The 23,673-nt window shown below is 40.6% G+C and overlaps 1 protein-coding gene across 2 annotated transcripts in view; it reads right to left on the bottom strand.

Annotated features, from left to right (window-relative positions):
• EXT2 (exostosin glycosyltransferase 2) overlaps nt 1-23,673 on the bottom strand; it is an 81,382-nt gene that overhangs the window by 11,207 nt on the left and 46,502 nt on the right. For both annotated transcript variants that reach the window (XM_065685290.1, XM_065685291.1), the window contains 4 exons: nt 19,329-19,518; nt 8,045-8,211; nt 834-977; nt 178-306 (listed from right to left, as the gene is read on the bottom strand). In XM_065685290.1, coding sequence (XP_065541362.1) covers nt 178-306; nt 834-977; nt 8,045-8,211; nt 19,329-19,518 — 630 coding nt within the window. The remainder of the gene's footprint in view (nt 1-177; nt 307-833; nt 978-8,044; nt 8,212-19,328; nt 19,519-23,673) is intronic.

Raw genomic sequence — 23,673 nt, 5'->3', positions numbered from 1 at the left:
TAGCATCAAAGTTTTACTAAAAGGGCTTTTCTACCAAGCAAGAACAAGACACCAAACCAGGGGTTAATGAAAGAAAAATCAGATTAAGTAATATATTGAAGCATACTAAATACATTTATATAAGTATATACATCACGTTTTAAGACTTTGTAAAGCTAAACTGCAGAAATGTCCCACCTTAATAACTGATTTGCCAGTGACATTTGCCACTAGAAAATTCATGGCAATATCTTCACAGTTCATATGAGCATCCACCCAGTTCTTGATGTCCCCAGGCATTTTGTAGGTGTAAAGATAGTTGAAATACTGCAGGATAGAGGGAGAGAGAAGACAATTTTAAATACAGATGCAGTTAAATACAGATGCAGTAACTGTAAGACTAAATAGTTCAGTCATTGAACAGCAGGCAGGTAAGGATGGATTATGGGCGAACTGTGATAACACCTTCAGGCAAGGACTACTTTAGCAGACACAAAATCATTTTTGGGTGGTTAATTCCTAATCAGCTTACAAATTTCTTTACAATCTGTTTTCTTTTCTTGAACTGCTCCAAAGCTACATTCACTGCAGAATTTACTGTGCAGTTACAGCTCATGCAAACTGGCAAGGGTTATCCCGTAAGGTCATGAAGGTAATGGTTTTATTCTCTAGGCAGAGACAAATCAGTTGTTTTCACTGCAACTGCAAGAGGTTTAGGGTTAGTTTGCAACTGGCACTCTGAGTGTTGTAGAAAACATATTCACAGCACCACAAAACACAGAGTAATGACAGAAACACACACAGCTCTTTATAAAAGGTTTGTGTTGTACATTAGTATACAAGTTGTACATTACCTTATGATAAAACGCTGCCCCAGTAAGCACCATTGAGACTTCATTGGTCCATTCCGATTCATATTTCCATTTGTTCATCTCATGGTCCCAAAGATGCAGGCGGCCTGGATAACCAACCAACCTGTCAGGGAACTCACGCCAAACCTGAAGAGAAAGAGATGCGACACACTGCAACACATCTGCACAGTGGTGCAAAGATCACTTTCAATTCTTCTAAGTCCTAATTCTTCAAATAGAAAGGTGCCTGGAAGCAGTATAAAAAAGGCCAAGCTTGCTTTGGAAGGAACCTACAACTCAGGGAAGCCATACCCCAGAGCAAAAGGCCACAAAAGCAATATTAACTCCCTTGTTGTAAAGAAATAGGACCAACTATTCAAAAAGATTTTAACACTAACAAACCCCAAGCATAATTAAAATGGAACTTTTGATGTTAACTTCAGTAGATGTAGCTATAACCTAACTACTTTCACAGCTGGCTTTGGATCTAACCAACGTGCTTCCTTTGATAAGAACAGGCTTAAAACAGGCTTATATTTTAATATTTCTGGTATTCTTTAGTGGGTGCTTGGATGGATCTACTGCTACATGGAAGGCCTCTTTGCCCTTGACTTGTTCCAGACAGCTGGATACAATCAAGATACCATCCTTGTCACTCCATACATTATTTTGTAGCTGACTACAGGATCAAACAGGGTAGACAAGAACAAGGAGAAGGGCATCATTAACGCAACCCCAGTTCTCCACACTGCTGGCCACATTAAATAATGGACAATTTCTGTGTTGGGAAAACAGGGAGAAAGGATTATAATTATTTAGGAGGGTCTGAACACTATTTGCTTGCTGAGTGCACAGTTTGTCTTTTTGCTGATCATTAACAAAGTCTTTATCTGTGTTATTTGCAAACAAGTTGCTCAAAATCTGTCCTTTAATCCAAATAACTGCTAGGTTTGTTGGAAGAATACAAGCCCTGACTCTCTGATACTCAGTGTTAGGTCACAGAGTTTCTGGCTTAGATTGGTAGTGTATAAATAAACACATACAGCCCCAAATTTCAAGGTGTATGCAAGATCAACAACAAAGTAGCTCACACATCCCCAATGATCACTTCACTAGGAAACCTCTTTTCTCTGTATATAAAGGCAAGGGAACCCTACGGTTGAACCTGCACTATAGAAAGTGTCAGCTAGAAGTCCACCATCCTACAAACTTTGCCTTGTCAGCAGTTCACTTTGGGCACTTCCTATGTGCCAGTAAGTTTCAGTTGGAAGGCCTGGACTACAAGGACTCCATGCAAGTATTTTATCAAAGTAAATATGATAAAACAATCAGCTTTAAATTCCTGCTCCTGTATCCATATTTCTGTGATTTTTGCATTACCATATACCTTTTCATCTAGACATCTCAACACATTTTATTGCTGTCAGTTAATATAGCTTCAGAATCCCATGATGAGAGCAGTTATTATTTCAAATGTGCAGATGAGGAAACCTGCCAAAAATCATACAGGAAACAAAGAATGGGAACCAGATCTTCTGACTCCCTGACTTGCACTTTATCCAGAAATCAATCTTTGTAGACAGTTCTAGGGCACACGTAGTGGGAGTGTATTTAGACAGGACAACCTCTAACACAGAGGGGTTTTGAAAGCAGAGACGATTTGGAACTCAAGGAAGAAAATTCATAGGACATTCTTACAAGTTGGTGCTATCAGCTAATTGAAAGCACAGATTTTTGGCAGGCAAGCCACTGAGGTATTGAAATACCTATTTTACACGTCAAAAACATGCATAAAGAACACAAACCCAAAGGGATGACCAATGCCTCTTCCCAAATTTTATTCCTTGCTCTCCAGGACACAAAATTTAATGATTTAATTTTAGTATATTTTGAAACCTGACTATTAAAATGCACATCTCCAGCTGTTAGAAGGCACCACCACATAAGCTACTGCAGTTCAAGAAAGGATTTGACAGAACGCTACAGATCTGCAGGGCACTGGGCTATGAATGCTTATAGAGGGAATGGCATGCTATTAAAGGCAGCTGAAAGAGAGATTAAACTCAGCTACTGCTTCGCAAAGGACTTCAGTGCCTTCACAACACAGCAGCACACATTCATATCCCTTCTAGTTTTTGTCCTCGGTGTCATCTTCAAGAGTCCAAATACATAAAATAAAAGCTATAATGCATGTTACTCAAACATCTCTTTGTAAAGCTCAACCCTACCCTGATACTGGCCTCTGAAAACTGTCAGTTTGATGCATCTAAAAAATAACTTGGTTGCTTTAAACAAAGATTCCTTTGAAAGTGCTATCGGAGTCAGTGGGAAAGCTTGGCTTTTTCATAATGTTCATCACTAGCTCATTCAATGCTAATTCCTGGAAAGACTCCAAATAGCTGCATCCACCTCACTGCCCAAATCCATACCCAGGTTTTGTGCCAAAATTAATATATACAGCTACTGCTTCTAAGGAAGCTTTCAGAATGAAAATACCGACAATGACTCTTATACTATCCTTTATTTTGTACCGGGGTCCATTTTCTGGTTTGAGGGTTGCCTCTAATTTATTAGTCTGCTAGGAATACATTCCATTTTGGCCAGTGATCTTATTAATGTTCTCAGACTAAAGGAGGATAGCCTGATTTAATACTGGTAAGGGACACATCCAGAGAAAAACATATTGCCATGTGAAGAGGAGGTATGCTTCTCTGCAGGCACCACTACAAGCGACTTTGCTACAGAACCCTGAAGATCAGTATTTTTGGATGAAGCATCTCCCAGACGAAAAGTCAAAGAGAAGTTCTGATTTGGTAGCTTTACTAAAAGTCTTGTTAAGAGATACTAAGAGAAAACAATAGCAATTGTGTTTCCAAGTCAAGTTCCCCAAGTCACATAAAGTCTCATTTCTCCACAGTTCTTTCTGCCTCCTCGCCTCAACCATTCCACGTTGTTTCTCTGTGCCATCAGGACAGCTGCCACAACTCATTCTCCATGTAGCCAGAAGGACAGAGAAGCACTTTCTTTTCCAGAATAAACTCCAATATTTATGCATTAAATGTATTAGACTATATTAAGTCACATGAAACTGGAACTGGCTAATTACAACTAGAATTTCTTACAATTTAATAAAATAATCAGCATTTCCAGTGAAAATAATGAAATTAAAATATTCCAATGAAAAATATGAAAAAAATGAAAAATTCCGATGAAAAATCATCAGCATTCCCAATGCCAATGTTGTAAGCATGAATCACTGATTACCCTCTATGAATGAAAGAAATCCCAACCAATCAGTATTCCTTCTCTTCTGCCAGAGCCACATCCACTCTTAGGTCTACCCTGGTCCTCAAAGGGACAGCTTGTGCTATTGCTAAAACCCAAAGCTATATGGCAACACAAAGCCCATTAAAAGATAAATGATGCTTCACATGCACTCAATTTGTAAAATAACATCAGTTCCAAAAAGAGCTTTGAAAGCAGCCAGCACTTAACCATCAATAAGAGTTTTGGAAACAGAGTTGTATTATTCCTCCTACAAAGGAATGCTGAAAAATCTACTTTTAACAGTCAGAATGGGTATGGAAGAATTCTTCTGAAGAAGGCATTCAAGCTTTAGGATGATTTTAGCCTATTGAAACATGTAATTCATCAGAGAGTTGCTTGGTTTTAAAGAATGCCAGAGACATGAAACACTGAAAAATAGCTCTGGGACAGACTAGGATCATCTACCAGCAGAAGGCAAAAAGCTTCCAATGATAAAACACAAACTTAATGCACCAAACAGTATTTTTTGTGAACAAAACCCCATGGACTTAGAACAATAATCCCAATTTACATGATTTCTATTCCTGCTGCAATGAAAATACTCTGTAAGGACAAAGTGCTGTGTAAGTACATAAGAAATCTTCACAAACTTCATACTTGGAAACTGTTATCCCCACTTTTCAGGGTGACAGAACACAAAGCCATCTACCCCAAGGCCAGTTGATATGCAGAGGTGGGAACACTACAACCCGTGCTTTCAGTCCCACCTTCAGACACCAAACACTTGAGGAGAAGCCAATAGTTCTGTTTTCATTTGTTTAAATTATGGTAATCTAAAGACTTGCTGCTTTTCCTGCATCTCTCTGATACTCCCTCTATGGACACAAAGATCAGTATGTGGAGAAGAAGCTGTTTAGCCCTAACAGCTTTTTTCCACCAGTGCCCCAAGTCATGCCCGTGATTTCACCATGTAACTTAACAGAAATGCTTTTTCCAAACTCACACTGTCATAAGTATTCTTCTGCTACCTTCGTACAGCAGCACACACGGACTATTTTTCTGCTTGCTCCAATAGATTTATGCGATGCCATAAATCACTGCACCGTAATAGTTCACTTTTAACAAGTAAAAAATGCCTGACACTTTGAGTGTTACTATAATTTTTTACGGCTGAAAGTGTACAGAGATCAAAGTTTCCTGGGTTTTTTCAGCCTTGCTCTATACATTCAGACAAGTCTGTGACAGAGGGGGTTTTGCCACATGTTTAAATGTAAAGTCTCAAGGATGTCAGGAGGAGAAAAGAAAATTACTGAATGTCACGTTTCCAGCCCTCCTTATGCCCAAAGCAGAAGCAGACATACTTTTCAAGGAAAACTTTCTAGTAACATTATATGCTGCTACTGTTCCCTCTGGATTCCCCTGCAAATGAGTCAAGACCAAGAGAGATACTTTTCTGGTAACACACATAAACAGATAAATAAATTATCGCAGGCTGAGGACAATTTAAACATCTGGGAGCCAGCTCAGGCCTGTCAAGCAAGTCACAGACACTCAGGGACAGGAAAGATCAATCTTCAGCCCCCAAGTTCTGTGCCAGAGAGTAGGAACTACATCACCCACCCTCTATATGAGGAAAAATGTGTACTTATAAAATACTCTGCTGTATTTTAAGGCATTTCTATTCATTTCATTTACAGGGGAAGAAAAACAAGCAATCTCAAAATATAAGGATTCAAACTCAGCTACCTGCTCTATTAAGCATCTCAATTTTCCATCGATGTGGCTATGCAGTTAAGTTCGATTCCCAGAATCAAGAAGTAACAGGATTTACAATAAAATACAAAAAACCCTGCAAAAGCAATAGCCTTCAGCCTGCCAGACTAAACAATCTTGTGTCCCAGCAGTTACATTCACACACTGAATACAAGGACTGCTCCTCAGAGAGTCCCTACGACCAGTGCATATGGTCCACAGAAGGCCAATAAATTAGCCAGCCCAGTCCAGCAGCTAGACCTGGGGATGAAGAGTTGCAAGTCCCAACTGCCACCTAATCACGCTGACTACAGGGGAATTCACATCACCTTCTCTTTGCCTTTTCTTTTTCCACGAGGATAACCCTTTCCTGCCTTAGCAACCAGACCCAATAGATGTGAAGTCACAAATATTCTCCAGTGAGGATGTTTAAATTAACGCTTCAGACACATGAGTACCACGTTCTACTTCTCACGACTTCTGGCTGACACAGCTGAAGCTCAGCTGCAGTTTGAATCTCTGCTTTGAAGCCCTTCACGCCTGCTTTGCCAGTAGCAGAGATTCATTTGGAATTACTTAACACAGTCACTTAGGTTTCTAGAGAACTTACTTCTATTTACTTGGAGACAGCTCGATGAAAATGAAAATCAAACTGCAAATGGAGCCAGGATTTACATGGCAGGCACGTTATGGCTTTGTTATCTTTCATCCCATCACTACACCCTGAAAACTAGTAGTTATGAGCACCAACACAGGCAAAAATAAGTCAGCTTGCAGAACTGCCAACACTTAATTGCTTTGCTATTGTAGTGCAGTGCTCAAAACATTCAGTGTAGACAACGAAGTAGTGAGAAGGTATATGTGGCCAAAACCCTCTTCCTTCAGTTGTCTTCTCTTCATTTCATCTTTCACACTTCATGTTCTAACCTGTTACTCTTAACCTGGCAAGGAAATTCTTTCCTTTCTGGAGACACACATGATAGATTAAACCTCTGTCTCCACTACTTAACATCTTTGTTGTTACATCAGCATATCTACATTACCACAAGTTGTTTCTGGAGGCCAAAGCTCGTTACTTGCTAACAGTCTCTTTCACTTGAGAGGGAGAAAGAGCCGTATGTTACCACATATGTATTCACATTAAAGAAATACTTCCAACATCTCTTAAAAAACATCTTGTGTAAACAATTGCAGTCAAGATAGTTAAAAATGAGACAACTATCACATTTAGTTTGCTCTCTGCCCTTTAGAAAAGTGGTTTTCATTATTTCACTCTATTTAGGTAACAATTGTGTGTTCTGGCTCTCACGTATGAAGCCCAGTACTGTTTTACTCTTGATATTGCAGGTACAGGAGTGACTGAATAATTCAAACCTTTCTTAAAATGTAACATTATATTTTCTAACGATTCCGATTTATGTACAAATACAGCATGCTTGTCTTAAATACACACATGTAACAATACGGTCAGATTATGAACTGTGCCATAAACTCAAATACAAATGAAGACAAAAATTAACTCATTCAAAGCAAAGCTTTGGAAGGCAAACAAGAGTGTTGCTTTTAAGTAAGCACACTTTTTAACAAACAACTCAAATGCCAATGAAGATATGAAGACTGTCAACCTCTTTTTACTGCCATGGTTACTGATTTGGACAAACTTTCTTTTTGTGGATACCCTCATTACAACAGCAGCTGTCGAAGCTTTGCCATTTCAAGCATATGATACATGCATCCCCTCCTTGACATTCTTCAGTTCCTCCCTTCACTGCACTCCACCTTACTTCGGCATGTCCTCAAGGGCCTCCTCTGTTCCCAACACTTAATCTCTGAAACTTGTCATGTCCATCAGGACGCATTAACTTGGACAGCACTTGTGATTTGTCTGAAAACTCTTTGAAACTGTTAAGAAGAATGCAATTCAGCTTCCAGACTGTTCCCATTACAGCAATTACACAACATTTTCCGGAGCCTCTTGGCATTACTGTGCCAGTTACTGAAAATTTTCTGTTAGCTGGCCATTTTTTCCATAAAGCAATGACTATCTGAAGAAATATTTCAGTCAGCATTGAACTGTTAAAGTAAAGAGAGAGGCAACAATATGAATCAGCAGACTTTGCAGTGATTCCTCCCCTTTATACACACAGGCGATTTTGAAGAGGACAGCCTAAAACACATAAAAAAGGTTCTCTTACCTCATAGCCAAACTGGAGTTCATCTGAGGTTAGCATAATGATATCATCATCAATAGCTAACACTGCCTCTGTTTCAATCTCATCATAGGGGAAGAAGCGGTTACTGAGCTTGTTTTCTGCAGTCCTAACGACTTTCAAAGGAACACGAATCTTTGGCCAGAGAGATTCTAGAGAGAAAAATAAATAGAAATAAAAGGCAATATTATACTTCTGAACAAGTCTGCACATTTGTCTTAGCTTCCTTTTACTCTTTATTTCTTCACACAGAATCATAGAATAGTTAGGGTTGGAAAGGACCTCAAGATCATCTATTTCCACCCTCCTCGCCATGGGCAGGGACACCTCACACTAAACTATGTCACCCAAGGCTCTGTCCAAGCCTTGAACACCGCCAGGGATGGACCACTCACAACCTCCCTGGGCAACCCATTCCAGTGCCTCACCACCCTCACAGGAAAGAACTTCCTCCTTATATCCATTAGAATCCATTACCCCTTGTCCTATCACTACAGTCCCTAATGAAGAGTCCCTCCCCAGCAACTCTATAGGCCCCCTTCAAATACTGGAAGGCTGCTCTGAGGTCTCCACACAGCCTTCTCTTCTCCAGGCTGAACAGCCCCAACTTTCTCAGCCTGTCTTCATACGGGAGGTGCTCCAGTCCCCTGATCATCCTCGTGGCCTCCTCTGGACTTGTTCCAACAGTTCCATGTCCTTTTTATGTTGAGGACACCAGAACTGCACACAATGCTCCAGGTGAGGTCTCACAAGAGCAGAGTAGAGGGGCAGGATCACCTCCTTCGACCTGCTGGTCACGCTCCTTTTGATGCAGCCCAGGATACGGTTGGCTTTCTGGGCTGCGAGCGCACACTGAAGCCGGCTCATGTTCATTTTCTCATTGACCAGCACCCCCAAAAGCTTCTTAATGGCCAATTCTATGAGAATGGTTTGTGTTGGAAGGGAGCTTAAAGCCTGTCCAGTTCAAACCCCCTGCCATGGACACCTGACACTAGACCAGGTTTCTCCAAGGCCCTGAAGCAGTAGGACACAATCACTAGCAGCAAGTCTACAATCACAAACAATTTGAAGAGGAATGTTAATTGTATCAAGTGCTGAGAAAAATAAGTTTTATTATACTACACTTTTTATTAACTACAGATTTTATTAACTACAAAGCAAAAACTCAGAGAATCCATAAGTTGTTCTCTGAGTCAAATGAAAACATGTATAAGGATACACCTTGAGGGAGGTGATCCTTTCCCTCTACTCAGCCCTGGTGATGCCACCCCTGAAGTCCAGTTGTGGCCTCCTCGGTGTAAGAGACATGGACATACGGGAGAGAGTTCAGCAAAGAGCCATGAAGATTATGAAGGTACCGGAGCATCTCTCCTATGAGGAAAGGCTGAGAGAGCTGCAACTGTTTAGGTGAACAAAAAGACAGATGGACACAGCTCGACACACAGTTGAACACTAGGACCAAGGTGACTTTTCCCTCCTGAAAAGGGATTTAAATAAATCCTGAAAAGATTAAGGGGTCAGAGTGGACATCAGCACTCTGCATGCTGCTGGGGCAAAGTGGATTAAGGCATTTTTTGCATACGTAGATGGTAGGTAGTAAGAAATGGGGGGAAAGCGAAGGGCAATTTTCCCTGTATGCAGACACAGCCACATAGATACTAAAATACTGTTTGATTCTGGTGTTTGCATTTTTCCAAGCGTGTGAAAACACTGGAAATGGTGCAGGAAAGAACCACGTAAGTTATTAGAGGACAGGAGAAAATGCCTTATGGTGGAACTTGGAGATCAATCTGTTTAGCTTACTAAAAGAAGGAACAGAAAGAAGATTTGATTAACATGTACCTACACAGGATGAAAAATGCCACATATGTTCAACTAACTGGAGAAAGACATAACAAAAAACAATGACTGGAATCTAAAGCCAGGCAAATTCAAAGTATAAATAAGGAAGGCATTTTTAATAGTAACAGTGGTTAACCTCTGGAAGAAGTTACCAAGGACAGCAGCTGATTTTGTACATCTTGGCTAACAAGAATGGGTATTAAAATAGAAGATGCACTCAAGTTAGTAGTCACTGGACTGAAAGGAAAAGATAGTCTTAAAGGTGTTCTCAAACCTAAATGGTTCTGGGATGTGGTGACTCAAAACTTACAGGTCAACCCAGACAACCTGACTGCCCTTTTGCCTCAAACTCTATAGACAGTGAGATTGTTGACTGTCATCAGGATGAGAATAGGAAGCTTGAATGTAAACTCCTAGGACACAGAGAGTGAAGACAGAAGTTCAGAAGATAGCACAAGGAAATACGATCCATGCTTGTGTTTTTTCAGAATGAAAAGAGGAAGGTAAAATTGGTGTCAATGAAAAAAGCCACAGTAAGGGCTGAGAAAAGAGGAGTCCTAACCTGAGAAGACGGGTTTAGTCTGTCAACAACAATACATAATCAAATTCCGGAAGTGTTCTCAGCCGAAGGATCCAAAGAAATGTTGGAAGACAGAAAACCCCAAAACCAAATGGGTTACAAAGCAACACGATTATACACAGACTTGCAATCCCATGATAACTGAGAATCAGGTCTGCTTCCAAGACAGCTTTATCCTTTTCTCACTGTCAATCTGTTGCACTAGAGAGCTACTACCAAAGAAGAGCTGCTGCTTCATTCCAACACGTACAAGTTAAACTCACTCCCAGGAATCAGCGTCCACATCCTCATTGCCACTGGGTCTCTCAGATTTAACAGCTCTCACAACACTCAAATGAAACACAGAAGTGCACACTGCTTAGGGAAACCAGAGTCCAAATACTGCTTTACAGAGAAAACAAAGCAGTTCTTCCAAACCACAGAAAGAATCTTCAAAAGTCAGTTTTTCTTGGAGCTGAAGTTTAGAAAGAAGGATTGGCATGCATGGGTGGCCAAAAGAAAGGAGAAGAAATACAGAGTGATAGTTATTGGTCAAATTTGTATTCAGTTTCCTATCCCAAGTTCTTTCCCGTGAGACTGAGAAAACGACTGTAGAATCTACCTTTATCAGGCTGGTCCTGTAGACCACGGCCTGTATTTAACATGTATGCAGGTTCCTGTCCACTTTTACTTACCTCTTTTCCTTCTAGAAGGAGGCAAGAGGCATCAACTCAAACACTAATGCACACTTGAATGGCTTGTGATATTGAATCCAGCTGGAAGGATTCAATCACGTTACTGATGTGCTCCAATGAAGTTACAGTCAGCCAGGAGCTGGAGAGACACTGCAAGAGCCTTGGGGCCACAAGAGTATTGTTCAAGAGCTATGGATTCCAGTTAGAGTGCAATGAACTCTTTTTATTCTCAGCATTGTAAGGTCTTTGAAATCCCACTTGAACCATAACCTGAAACAGTGGTTCCAGCAGAATTCCAAAGTTTCCATCGTACTACTCATCCTAATCACAGGAGGCAGTAACGCTGGATGTCTAGAACTACATACTGCAAATTACTTTCAACTCAACTCACTGCTTCCTCACTGGTTTACCATACAACATGCAAGTATCCATGGTTACAAGACAGTTACAGGTACCTCACAAAGACAACATATCATGGCCTCGTAATTTAGACTGTTTTGCGAGCTACATAAAGACCTTTGGCTAATAGCCTATAATTATCCAGTTATAACCCCAGTATTGGTATCAAGTAATTTTAAGCAGCCTGCTAGATGCCCAAAACACTGTCATAAGGGTTTTAGTAGCATTCAAAATTGCTAAAGCTACGCATGCATTTGTAAATTTGTATTTATAAGCATCAAAGTTTACAATTTTATACAAGTTAACAGATCTGCTACACATAAAAAGAAGAGACTCAAATTGCAACGAAGATCTTATTTCAGTGCAAGAATACACTGAAAAGTCACTAGGGTTGAAAAATAGTGATTCGGAAAAGCAAGCAAGCACAGACACTTTAAAGTTCAAGCTCTCTGGAGCTCACTAACAGACATGCCACTTGCATAAAAATGTGGTAACAGAAGAAAAGGTAATGAAAAGTGTATGAAAAATGAAGATGTAATCTAATTCTCATCAGCATGCGTCTCAGATGTCAGCAAATCCTGTTAAGTCCATGTGATTTACTAAGGGTTTGGAAGGTCTTTCAAAATGATCAGTTCTCAAAAAGAGGTATGTTACTGAGAAACATGATCCAGAGTTTCTGAATTTGGGCTTAAGTTAATGAAGTAATTTATGGTAAATAGCAAAATACCATCAGTGTGGAGAAACTCTGAATAAGACATTAGGGTACCAGTTACTCTGCAGCATGCAAAATGGAAGCATAAGACTACATGCAGCATGCTTACAGGCTGACCTGATACTGAAAGTTGCTGCACCTACAGAGATGAAAGCCCATGGGAGATGTCATAAAATCATAGAATCATGGAATGGTTTGGGTTGGAAGGGACCTCAAAGATCATCTAGTCCCAAGCTTCCTGCCATGGGCAGGGAAAATGCCATGGCATGACACAACACCACCTGGGTAACCACTGTGGTAGCCTGCGCAAAACTGCCTATCACAAAGCAGGTTTCAGTCAGAGATCCAAGTGTTCAAAATTAGCCTTGAAGCAAGAACTCCAAAAGAAATACGTTGTCAATAAAACACTATAGACAACAGCTACTTCAGAAGGCAAAGTTTTATAATCCATGGGGAAGGTTAAAACTGTCTGCACTTACATTAAAAGAACATAAAAGAAGAGTGGATACACTTTTACACATAGCAGGAATATGGCTTAAAAAGAAGTCAGACACAGGGTCTGCCACTTCTGTAAGACCATGTTCTCAGAGATACTCGTGCTCTTTTCAGATACTGCTTGGAAAGCAATGAGAAACCTCAGCACTAGCAAAACTTGTATGGGATAAAGTCTTAGTTCAGTAGAATTTATTATAATCAAAGAAAAAGCTTATGCTTTATTCTTACACTACGTGGGTACCACATCATTTAACAAAGAATTACAAAGATAAAACAAGCCCAGACAAGAAGGCAGATGAAATCACAAAGATGGGATGAGAAGCTTTAAGCATAGGTTGGATAGGTTTGGCCTTTAAGCAAGGCCAGGTTGGATGGGGCTTGGAGCAACCTCATCTAGTGGTGTCTCTGCCCATAGGGGTTGGAACTAGATGATCTTTAAGGTCCCTTCCAATCCAAACCAGTCTATGAATCTATGATGCAAAAGTAAAATGCTTGTTTGCCCTGGGAATTATCCTCACTTCTTTCACAACCAGTGAGGACTTTCCACGATGCAGATTACAGAGGTAAAATATGAAAATGGAGTGTATAAAAGTCTATGTACACCCAGAGTCTGAAGAGAATGACAGGCACCTCCAATTGCACATTGTACTGAAATAATTATGAGAGAAGAGTGTTTGAATAACACTTACACTTGCTCTTTGGCAACAAGACTCAAGGGCATTCTTGGCACTGGCTGCAGGAGCTGCCCACAGAAAACAGCATGTGGTCTTCTAAACACAAAATCAGCGGTGTTGCCCAGCTTTGCCAAATGCAGCTTTCACTTCTAATGGGCTTACAATCCCTTAACAACAATATACATGGCTGTGTATCTGGCCAGCTGACAATCCCATCAGGATGTGGGGCAAATCCCTGTCTCAGAGCAAATTTTCCAAGCATGACTCCAAGATGACTTCCACAAACAGCAGGATTGAAGAAGTCTCATAATTATACTCCCATTTAAACCACTCATATATAGAAGCGCAGAAAAAACACCCATCCTCCAAATATGCATTTCTCAACTACAACTTCCAGTGAATTACATGAAAGCCATAAGGAAGAGAAGGAAGTGCAATCATGAGAGAGAGGCATTATAAACTAAACATCCTCACAGGGAAGAGCTTCTGCCGAAGAGCTCATCTCAGTCTCCCCTCTGGCAGGTTCAAGCCATTCCCCTTGGCCTGTCCCTACAGGCCCTTGTCCAAAGCCCCTCTCCAGGTTTCCTGCAGCCCCTTTAGGCACTGGAGCTGCTCTAAGGTCTCCCCTTCAGGAGCCTTCTCTTGTCCAGGCTTCCCCAGCCCAGCTCTCTCAGCCTGGCTCCAGAGGAGAGCTGCTCCAGCCCTCTCAGCATCTCCATGGCCTCCTCTGGACTTGCTCCAAGATCTCCACACCCCTCTTTTGTTGGGGGCTGCAGTTTCAACATTCAACCTAGGGAAAGTGAGAATCAATACAGCTGCTGTACAGAGCTATCCAATATTCTTGGGACACCCATTCTAAGCAGTATCAAGTTCAAAAATAGGAAGTGATACTTGAATGCAGATGGCTTGTTGCATCTGCAATTGGAAGCAGCAGGTAAGGATAATGAGGAGGATCTGGAAATTCAGTTTCCACTCTCCATGGCAAGAACTGAATGCTTGACAGTATTAGGAGCAATATGACAAATTAAAATTAAAAAAAAAAACCCAATCCACTTATTGTCTAAAACAATGGAATTTTGATTATTCATACAAATATGCTTTCCCTGGTTTACTTCCTCAGTAATAACAGGTAGGAATAGCTCATGACTACTGACAACCTGGCATCAGAGTACTAATTCATGTTAAGCTCCGATGTCCCACAACTTCTGAGAAGCCCACATGGAACTATAAAAAGGAAAAACCTTGCCAGACGTAGTGTAAGGTAGACGAAGATCAATAAAAACCCTGGCAGAAAACACCTCTAAATACGCTCCTCTGTACGTACCTGCAGTTGCAGGGAATCCCATACACCACACTTAGCTCTCCTCCCTGATCTTTAATAAACTCGATTCTAACTGTTCTGTAGTTATCTGTATGAATTCAGCTAACTGAACATGGATGATGGAAGCCTAACAAGTACTATCTCAGCCTCAAAGGCTGAATGGCACAACTTAGCTGGAATGTGAAGTTTCAAAACACTGTCAGAAACATCATCAAGTACCTCTGATCTAGTGGAAGGTGTCCCTGCCTTTGGCCAGGGGGCTGGAACTGGATGAGCTTTAAGGTGCCCTCCAACCCAAACCATTCTATGATTCTATATCACATTTATTTATTATCAGAATTCCTTCAATAATGGCAATAATGAAAGAAAAAAAAAGTCTATTCAGGCATTTCAACTGCTTCAACTTAGAACTGGCTGTTCAGATCTGGTGCTTTCTAGTTATATTACAATGTTTATATTGGCCTACTGTAATGCACAGAATTCCTCTTATATGAAAGAAACCAGAATATTGGTTTCTAGGACAGTATCTGAAGTCCAGTTTTGTTAAGTTGGGTTTGTTAAGGTAGATTTCTAGGTTTCTTTGGAAATAACATTGCAAAATGTTCCTAATGCTCAGGTTCCTTATCCCCAGTGTTTCAAATCAGTGTCATCCTTTATCAAATTGAAATACAAAGATGATTATTGCAGTAATACCCATAAGCATTATAGTCTGTATCTTATTCCTTATAGTCTGTGTCTTATTCCAAGTGTATCAGAAACTTAGTTCCAGGAACCACCCCTGATAGAACTACACAGAAAGTACAGATGCTTTAAAACATACTTTTCACTTCCATAACTCTGAACCTAGAAAGGAATCAAGGTAAATGATTTGTAGTTTGTTGAGTATTTACTAACTAAAGTATTTACTATTTAGATATCTTTATAGCATTGATGTAGTAGACAAAATGGTTTCTTCCATCATCTGAAACAAATGCAATGAAACATTGGTGGAAATTCCTATCACAGACTATTTTCTTGACTTTCAGAACTAGCCATTTAGCCAGCTACAAATGAAAGGGCAAAGGTATTTGGCTGATGGAGACAATGAAAAATATGCTGTCTATGCAAATATTCCCAGCTGCAGGCACCTGGACCACAATGTTTCTTTCCCTGGATGCAGAGTATTTCAAAGTATTTAATCCCTCCATTAATATTATATATGCAGTTGTGGGTCTGCTGACTTAACTGCTGGGTTGAGAGGATTCTTGCACACTCTGTATGGCTGAAAACATACGCAAAATTCAGCCGAACACACAGAGCAGAGATCGAATCCCCTGAATCCAGAGAGCACTTAAGGTCAGCAAGTTCATTATATGAAGCTTTAAGGTTCCAGATCAAAATCATCATTGCATTTTGTATTTTCTTTCTGCTATGTCACATATAAGATCCCATGACATGGTCTAGTGTGAGGCATCCCTGCCCATGGCAGGTGGTTGGAACTGGATGATCTTAAGGTCCTTTCCAACCCAAACCATTCTATGACTCTGTGATTTTTACCATCACAAGCACTCCACGTTTCAAAATGTTTTTACAAGGTATCTGTGTTGCTCATAGATTTATCTGTTCCTGTGATATTTATTTTCTTTAAGACTCTGCTCATATTTTGAGTTCAAACCCAAAGGATTAGGCCCTTGGTTCCCAGGCTCACCCAAAGCACAACGTTCCTACTTTGGCACACAGATTCAGCAAACCTCAAAATACACAGTAAACTTTCCACCCCTCTACATGTACCTATATAGAAAGTATGGGAAGGTGGAGTATTCAACTAAGCAAATAGAGGCCAAAGCACAGGACCTTCTTGAATCGATTCCTTGCCCTGAAGCTGCACTACTGAGTGATGGTGAAGATTTCACCTCTGGGTAACCCAGATTCTAAAGATGCAAAATAGAAATAACCAGATAACCTAATGGATATGCAACCAGAAAACATACGTATTCAGAAGCGTTTTCATAGCATCATAGATTGGTTTGGGTTGGAAGGGACCTTAAAGCTCACCCTGTTCCAACCCCCTGCCATGGGCAGGGACACCTTCCACTAGAGCAGGTTGCTCCAAGCCCTGTCCAACCTTGCCTTGAACACTGCCAGGGATGGGGCAGCCACAACAGGAGAATATTTATCATGCTGCCAAATGCGTCTTTTCACATAAACTGTTCTAAATGCTGAGGAACAGCAAAAAAGGATTTTTATCTTATGTAATGGCACATTTGAGCAGTACGGCATCTTCATTTTTGTCCAATATTTAGAAGAGAATATTTCATGTTTATTCTGCTTTCCTCTCAAGTCCTGAGTTTGCTAACTTGCATTACATAAAGGCATTATTAAAAGTATATAAGCTTTCATTAAAAAAATAAATAAACCAAATCCCCCCAAATCAACGTTAATTTTACAATTTGCATGTACTTTAAAGCTTTCCATTCCTAGGGATGGATTCCCTCTACTTCCAGTACATATTGCTTTGCTAACAATGTCATTTTCAGTTCTAATGTATTGCTGGTGTTGACAGAGGAAGGAAAGGAGCAGAGCAGCCACATGTCATATTTGTGTGGCACTACGCCAGCTACATCTCAGGAGACCTAAATCCACTTCTCAATTTACTGCACATAATCACTAAGGAAGACAACTTGGATGTCCTTCACTCAACCCTCCCACTTACACAGGCAAAACAAACCAAAGGCACAAAACTGCTGCAATAACAAAAGCCAAGATCTGCTTTTGTACCCAAATGCATCCGTTATGTGGAAAGGACCAGGAAATACAGCACTTGATGCTCTAGGAGGTTAAGCACCTCAGCTTTACTATAACCAATTAAAAGCAAATAGCCATAAAAGAGCAGATACTACTGTAGGGTAATAAACCAGACTTTATCAGTGACAGTGGTGCACATTACAAACTTCAAACTCATTCCTTGCTCTAATCCATCAGAAACTTCCTGGCTTTAACAGGCTATAAACAGCAGAAGCTTTGAAGTCCAAGGATTAGGATCACTAATAGACAGACTGAACGAGAGACTGGCCAAAGAGCCAAGTGGAATGCCCTGCATGGATCTGGAATAAAACAAGTTCATTTAATCAAACTGACCTCTCTAGCCATAGGCCAAGAGATTACAATGGTTATAACAGCAATAAAGGGACACTACAATTATTTGCTTCAGTGCAATGCTTAGGGTAATGTAAGGGCAAAACTGCTTTCAATTGTGCTCTCAAACCCACAATTTTAAGTTCTAAAGGCAAAGTTTGTTGGTTTTTTTAATTGTTGTGGGGTTTTTTAGCTAGTTTATGACTTAGTGGTAAAAAATTAAACACCCTTCAAGAATTTCTAAATGCAAGATTAATAGAAGGATTTAACACAAAAAGATCATTCTAATGATTGATTTCCTTTGACTCTCCCGTATCGCACACTCACTCAAGGGAAATGTGGAAACAACCCATTTGGGTTAAATCCACACACATTCAGTGCTCATATAACTGAATTTAACACCAGAGCATTTTTGCTTTTAGGAAAAAACCCTTCGTACTGCAAAAATTCCAGTTATCATCAATTTACAACACCTCTCATTCTAAAGGATTGCAGAACACTGAATAAACCACTAAACTTGAGGTGTTTTGCACTGCAGTATTTCAGGACTCTTTTCAAAGCAAAAAATAAAGCTGCTCTGCTTAAAACTGGAGCAAGTTGCCAAAATGGCAAATGATCCAAGTGAATGGTAGCAATAGCTTGGCTCTGAGAAGCTGTTAGAAGATGGTAAATTGAGACTAGTGGTCACCGATTCATTTTTACATTGTGTTTTGCAGCTATGCAGAATAGCTAACTTCCAAGAGTGGAAGGCTGCAGCAGCTGAAGCTTCTGAATAAATAATGACAAAGTGAAGAGTCCTTACAACACGCTTTGTTCCTACAGACAGAAGAATCCACAATCTAGCAATCTTTTTGAACATGTATTGCTAGCAGACAACATTTCTTGTTCCACAAAACCACCACATTTTCAGATTAGAGTGACAGATTCATGTGTAAAGCATCTACAAGGAATCTGGAGAGGGACTTTTTACAAGGGTGTGTAGTGACAGGATGAGGGAATGGCTTTCAACTGATGGAGGGGAGATTCAGGTTGGATATTAGGAAGAAGTTCTTTCCTGTGAGGGTGGTGAGGCACTGGTACAGGGTGCCCAGAGCAGCTGTGGCTGCCCCATCCCTGGCAGTGTTCAAGGCCAGGTTGTACAGGGCTTGGAGCAACCTGCTCTAGTGGAAGGTGTCCCTGCCCATGGCAGGGGTTGGAACAGGGTGAGCTTTAAGGTCCCTTCCAACCCAAACCATTTTATGATTTTAAGTTAGCAGCACAACCACTGGAATGCTTTTCCCTTTTAATCTACTTCAACTTTTCTCATCCAAGTATTTCCAAATTTCTTATTTCGGAAGTATCCATGAAATACTTCTCAAAGACACCTTAAATAGAAGAGGGATCATTCTGTAACATCTGAAAATAAGAATGCTACCACCAGATGCACCCTCCTCCACCACACCTACCAGGGGGTCTTACCTTCTGGTGGATTCTTATTCTGGTTGTTCCAGACAACTAACAACTTGGATAGACTAGGCACTTTAGACACCTCCGTGATGACTCGGAAAAGGCTCTCCACCCGGTCATAGGTCAGAACGATGGCTGTGAATCCTTGGGACTGAGGTGGGATCAATGGGAGGAAGAGTGGGTTGCTCACACTGCTCCATTTCTGTGAAGGGAAAGAAGAAAAACAGGTAAACAACTTGATTGAAGTGATTTATCAACAGTAGGGATACTACATTACATTACATTAGGGAGTATTTCATGTAGCCAAGACTAGACCATCAGATTTAGAATTTGCTCAGATAAAGCAGGTTGATTTCTCCAAACCTTTATTCCAATTTATTTCTCAATTCATTTTTGCCTAGCTGTAACGTTGCAAAGAAGAGGGGTTTTAAGTAAAAAATAAAGTGGAAGGGGCAGGCAGACCTGTAGAGAAGGAAAACCAAGGTCATTTTTGAACCCAGTTAGCATGACTCAATTCTCATTTAGTAATCACTATTCCAAGACAATCTTATTTATAGTCAGGACTCAATAAAGCAAGAGAAACTTAATCAGCATCATTTCAAAAGAAAAAAAGGTTTACAACAAAACCAAAGCAATGAAACCATAAACCTGGCATAAAACATGCACCCAAGCAAAAAGGCAAATGCAGGCACTAAAAAGAATAATGTACTAGCTTCCATAAAACTGTGTTTGTTCAATGATGGAAAAAAACACCTCATACATTAAACAAAAAGAAGAAGGCATGAGATGCAAAGATGAGAGCTATCTACTTCTCATGAATTTTAACTAAGCCATCCCTTTTAAGACTTTAAAAGGTCTTACTTCAATATACTGCCAGTATAAGGAAGCCATTTCAGCTGGCAGAAGCCAAGACAGACAACTAAATTCTCACTAGATGTGCCAACCTCCTTTGGAGCTGACAACACAGGGGAGGAAGCAGTGAAGGGACTATTCCACAGGAATGAAAGCGCCGGCATTTCAGTCTCAAGTTTTCCATTCCAGCTGACGTTCCAAGCAGGGGTCGGAGAGAGAAGCAAAGGGGAAAAACAAGACCTTTTGGGACGAGGTGAAAAGGGGAGCTGGGAAAGCAGAAACTGAGTGATGCTGTTTTGAAGGGAAGTCTTGAATCCCAGCCTGTAAAAACTATGAACACTCAGAAGAGGTTAGGAACTGCCAGTAGTTTACAGAAATACTGCAAGACTCTCCAGTTAAACTCATACCACAAGATCGCTTGTATCAAAAGGCAAAGCAAGTTTTATAGACTCAAAGTTATCTGTTCATATTAGCAGGAAATAAACTTCGCAATTTTCCATTTCTTTATTTAGTCTTTGGGTTACTTTATACACCCAGCAAACACCTTCCTCATGTTTAGTGGTTAGACACCTCTAACTAGAGTAACTTCAAGGACAAGGAGTATAGAGAGCTTATTTACTAAAAGAGATCATAACTTTTTGACCATTTTGGTAAAGGAGAGAAAAATATGATGTGAATATGACTTCCTTCTACAAACACAGCAACACCGAAGGTTGGAGGTGGAAAAGACACTTAAAGTTAAGCACAGCATTGACATACTGTTTTATCCAGGATGGTCTAAAGGTATGTTCCTGGCAAGGATTTGTCAGTAGGAGTAGTACCTTTTAGTAGGCTTCCTGTAATAGTTGGAAAGGCAGAGCAGTCTTCAGCTACACGTACTTTATCAGGTCTGGTACAAGTAACATTCGGCATAAGCTGTTTGTGAGTTTCCTAATGGAAAGCATGAAGTTCTGGTTTCAACCCAACAGGAGTAATAGGATAATGTAGGAATAGTAGAATCATAGAATAGTTAGGGTAGGAAAGGACCTCAAGATCATCCAGTTCCAACCCCCCTGCCATGGGCAGGGACACCTCACACTAAACCATCTCACCCAAGGCTTCGTCCAACCTGGCCTTGAACACCCCCAGGGATGGAGCATTCACAACCCCCCTGGGCAACCCATTCCAGTGCCTCACCACCCTAACAGGAAAGAATTTCCTCCTTATATCCAATCTGAACTTCTCCTGTTGAAGTTTTAACCCGTTACCCCTTGTCCTGTCACTACAGTCCCTGACGAAGAGTCCCTCCCCAGCATCCCTATAGGCCCCCTTCAGGTACTGGAAGGCTGCTCTGAGGTCTCCACGCAGCCTTCTCTTCTCCAGGCTGAACAGCCCCAACTTTCTCAGCCTGTCTTCATATGGGAGTAACAGGATAACGTGGAACGTAGGTTCATGAAAAGGACACCGGCTACCTGGGACAGCAGAGGACTACACTCTGCAATTCAGAAAATACATCATAGAACCATAGAATAGTAAAGGTCAGAAGGGACTTCAAGTTCATCCGGTTCCAACCCCCCTGCTATGGGCAGGGACACCTCACATTAGACCATGTGGCCCAAGGCTCTGTCCAACCTGGCCTTGAACACTGCCAGGGATGGATGCCACTACCACTTCTCTGTACAACCTGTTCCAGCGCCTCAGCACCCTCACAGTAAAGAACTTCTTCCTTGTATCTAACCTGAACTTCTCCTGTTTCAGTTTGAACCCATCACCCCTTGTCGTATCGCTACAGTTCCTGATGAAGAGAATATATCCATTATTCCAGCAGCTGATATGTGCAGAAACAAATCTGCTTTCAGATTATTGCATTTTCTAAAATTAAATCTATTACACATCCTTTGGCTAATTCTACAAGATGACTGGTGGCAGATGGGGACAGCCTTCTGACCTTGCTCCAGCAAACCACAACGTAAATGCTACCAGAGCATAATCCATTTCATTAAAACATTACAGATTCATTTCTACACAATCCCCACCCCAAGAATGCTATCACCCAAATGACCCTTGGAATGCTGATCAGCGTCTTAAAACAACTTTCAGAAACCTCTCTTCATTAATACTTGAAGCAGAGGTTTTAACATCTTACTCAGCCAAGAAAATCTTGTGTTTCTGCCCTACAAGTAGTAGTAACTGGTAGAACACTCTATGGACAGTGCTTTATTTACTATGGGTGAATATTGCCACCTGAATTAGTATCTCCCACTTGAAGGTTTTCTAGTTACTTTTTCTCTCTGGCAACAGCATTTCCTAACAAATTACTTGCTATAATATCTTTAGAAAAGGACTAATCCTTCCCTGCCATCTAAGAGTATTTTGGTTACTTACAGAAAAAAATACAGATGCAAGTGTGTGAGCACATGCATATCTGCCTAAAGGATCATGCTTTCTCTTAAAACCTTAAGTTTTAGGTACATTACTTAAATTCCAACTTTTACGACTTTCAGAAAGGTAGGAAAATCCTTCCCTGCTGCTTATAACTTCAGAAAACTAAGGCAACTTTTGAGGTGTTTTTGCTCATGCACCCACTAAAGGATGATAGTGGGAGGGAAAGGCCTGTAGACACACACTAATGGATGGGAGAACCATACCTCTCATTTGAGAAAAACATTTCAAAAAGGCAATTAAGCATCTCTCAAGTGCCATTAAGAGCCAACCCCCTGCTGCCTGCCTGAAGAGTGTGTCTACAGTCTGAGACCTATTGACCCCACTTTCTGCAGGAAATCGGGCAAATTCAAGCCTCCATAATTTGTTAAAGTCTTCCAGATTTCTGCTTGGGAAAAGCAACCGTAGAGGGGATTAATTCAACAGCAACCTAATTAAATCTCTATTATGGCAGCAAAGCATGAAGTGCATAACAACATAGGGATGGGTTCTCCCAGTCAGTAGTCAAGAAGCCAAGTGGTGAGGGAACATTCCCTCCAGTCCCATTTTTATTAACATTCCTGATGGAAATTCAGAGGAACTTTCAGGGAGAAGAGCAAACAGCAACAGTGGATTGATCATCCATCACCTTTCTTTGACAAAGTGCTGACACTCAGCTATGGATAAGACAACCCTTCACTCTCACTAATATCATTAAAAGAGCCAGGATAATTAATCTAAGATTAATAGGTTGTTTATATAGGCAAAAAGGATCAAGTTCAAATGCCAGTTTCCTAAGAGTAATCTCATGTCACTTAAGCCTTACAGTCTCAGTCACTTGACAGCTCTTTGCAGTTCACATGAATATCCACAGTAGTGGGACCTGAATGACAGTAAGAACTTAGGTATAACCTGAAGCAGTGGAGAGAGAATACAGGAATGGGTATGTATATGAGGAAGGATTTATACTGCTGCAGCTGTCCTGTGCATGCTATCCACAAAAGCGCATGTGTAATAATGCCTTAGAAATAAGGCACCTTCCTTTACTAGAGATACATCAAATATTGCCCTACCCCTTCGTCATTAAAACCAACTTGATTCCATT

Source organism: Lathamus discolor, chromosome 6, assembly GCF_037157495.1.
Source record: "Lathamus discolor isolate bLatDis1 chromosome 6, bLatDis1.hap1, whole genome shotgun sequence".
Lineage (NCBI taxonomy): Eukaryota > Metazoa > Chordata > Aves > Psittaciformes > Psittacidae > Lathamus > Lathamus discolor.
The sequence above is the reverse complement of the archived record's forward strand: the minus strand, read 5'-3'. Positions and strand labels throughout refer to the sequence as shown.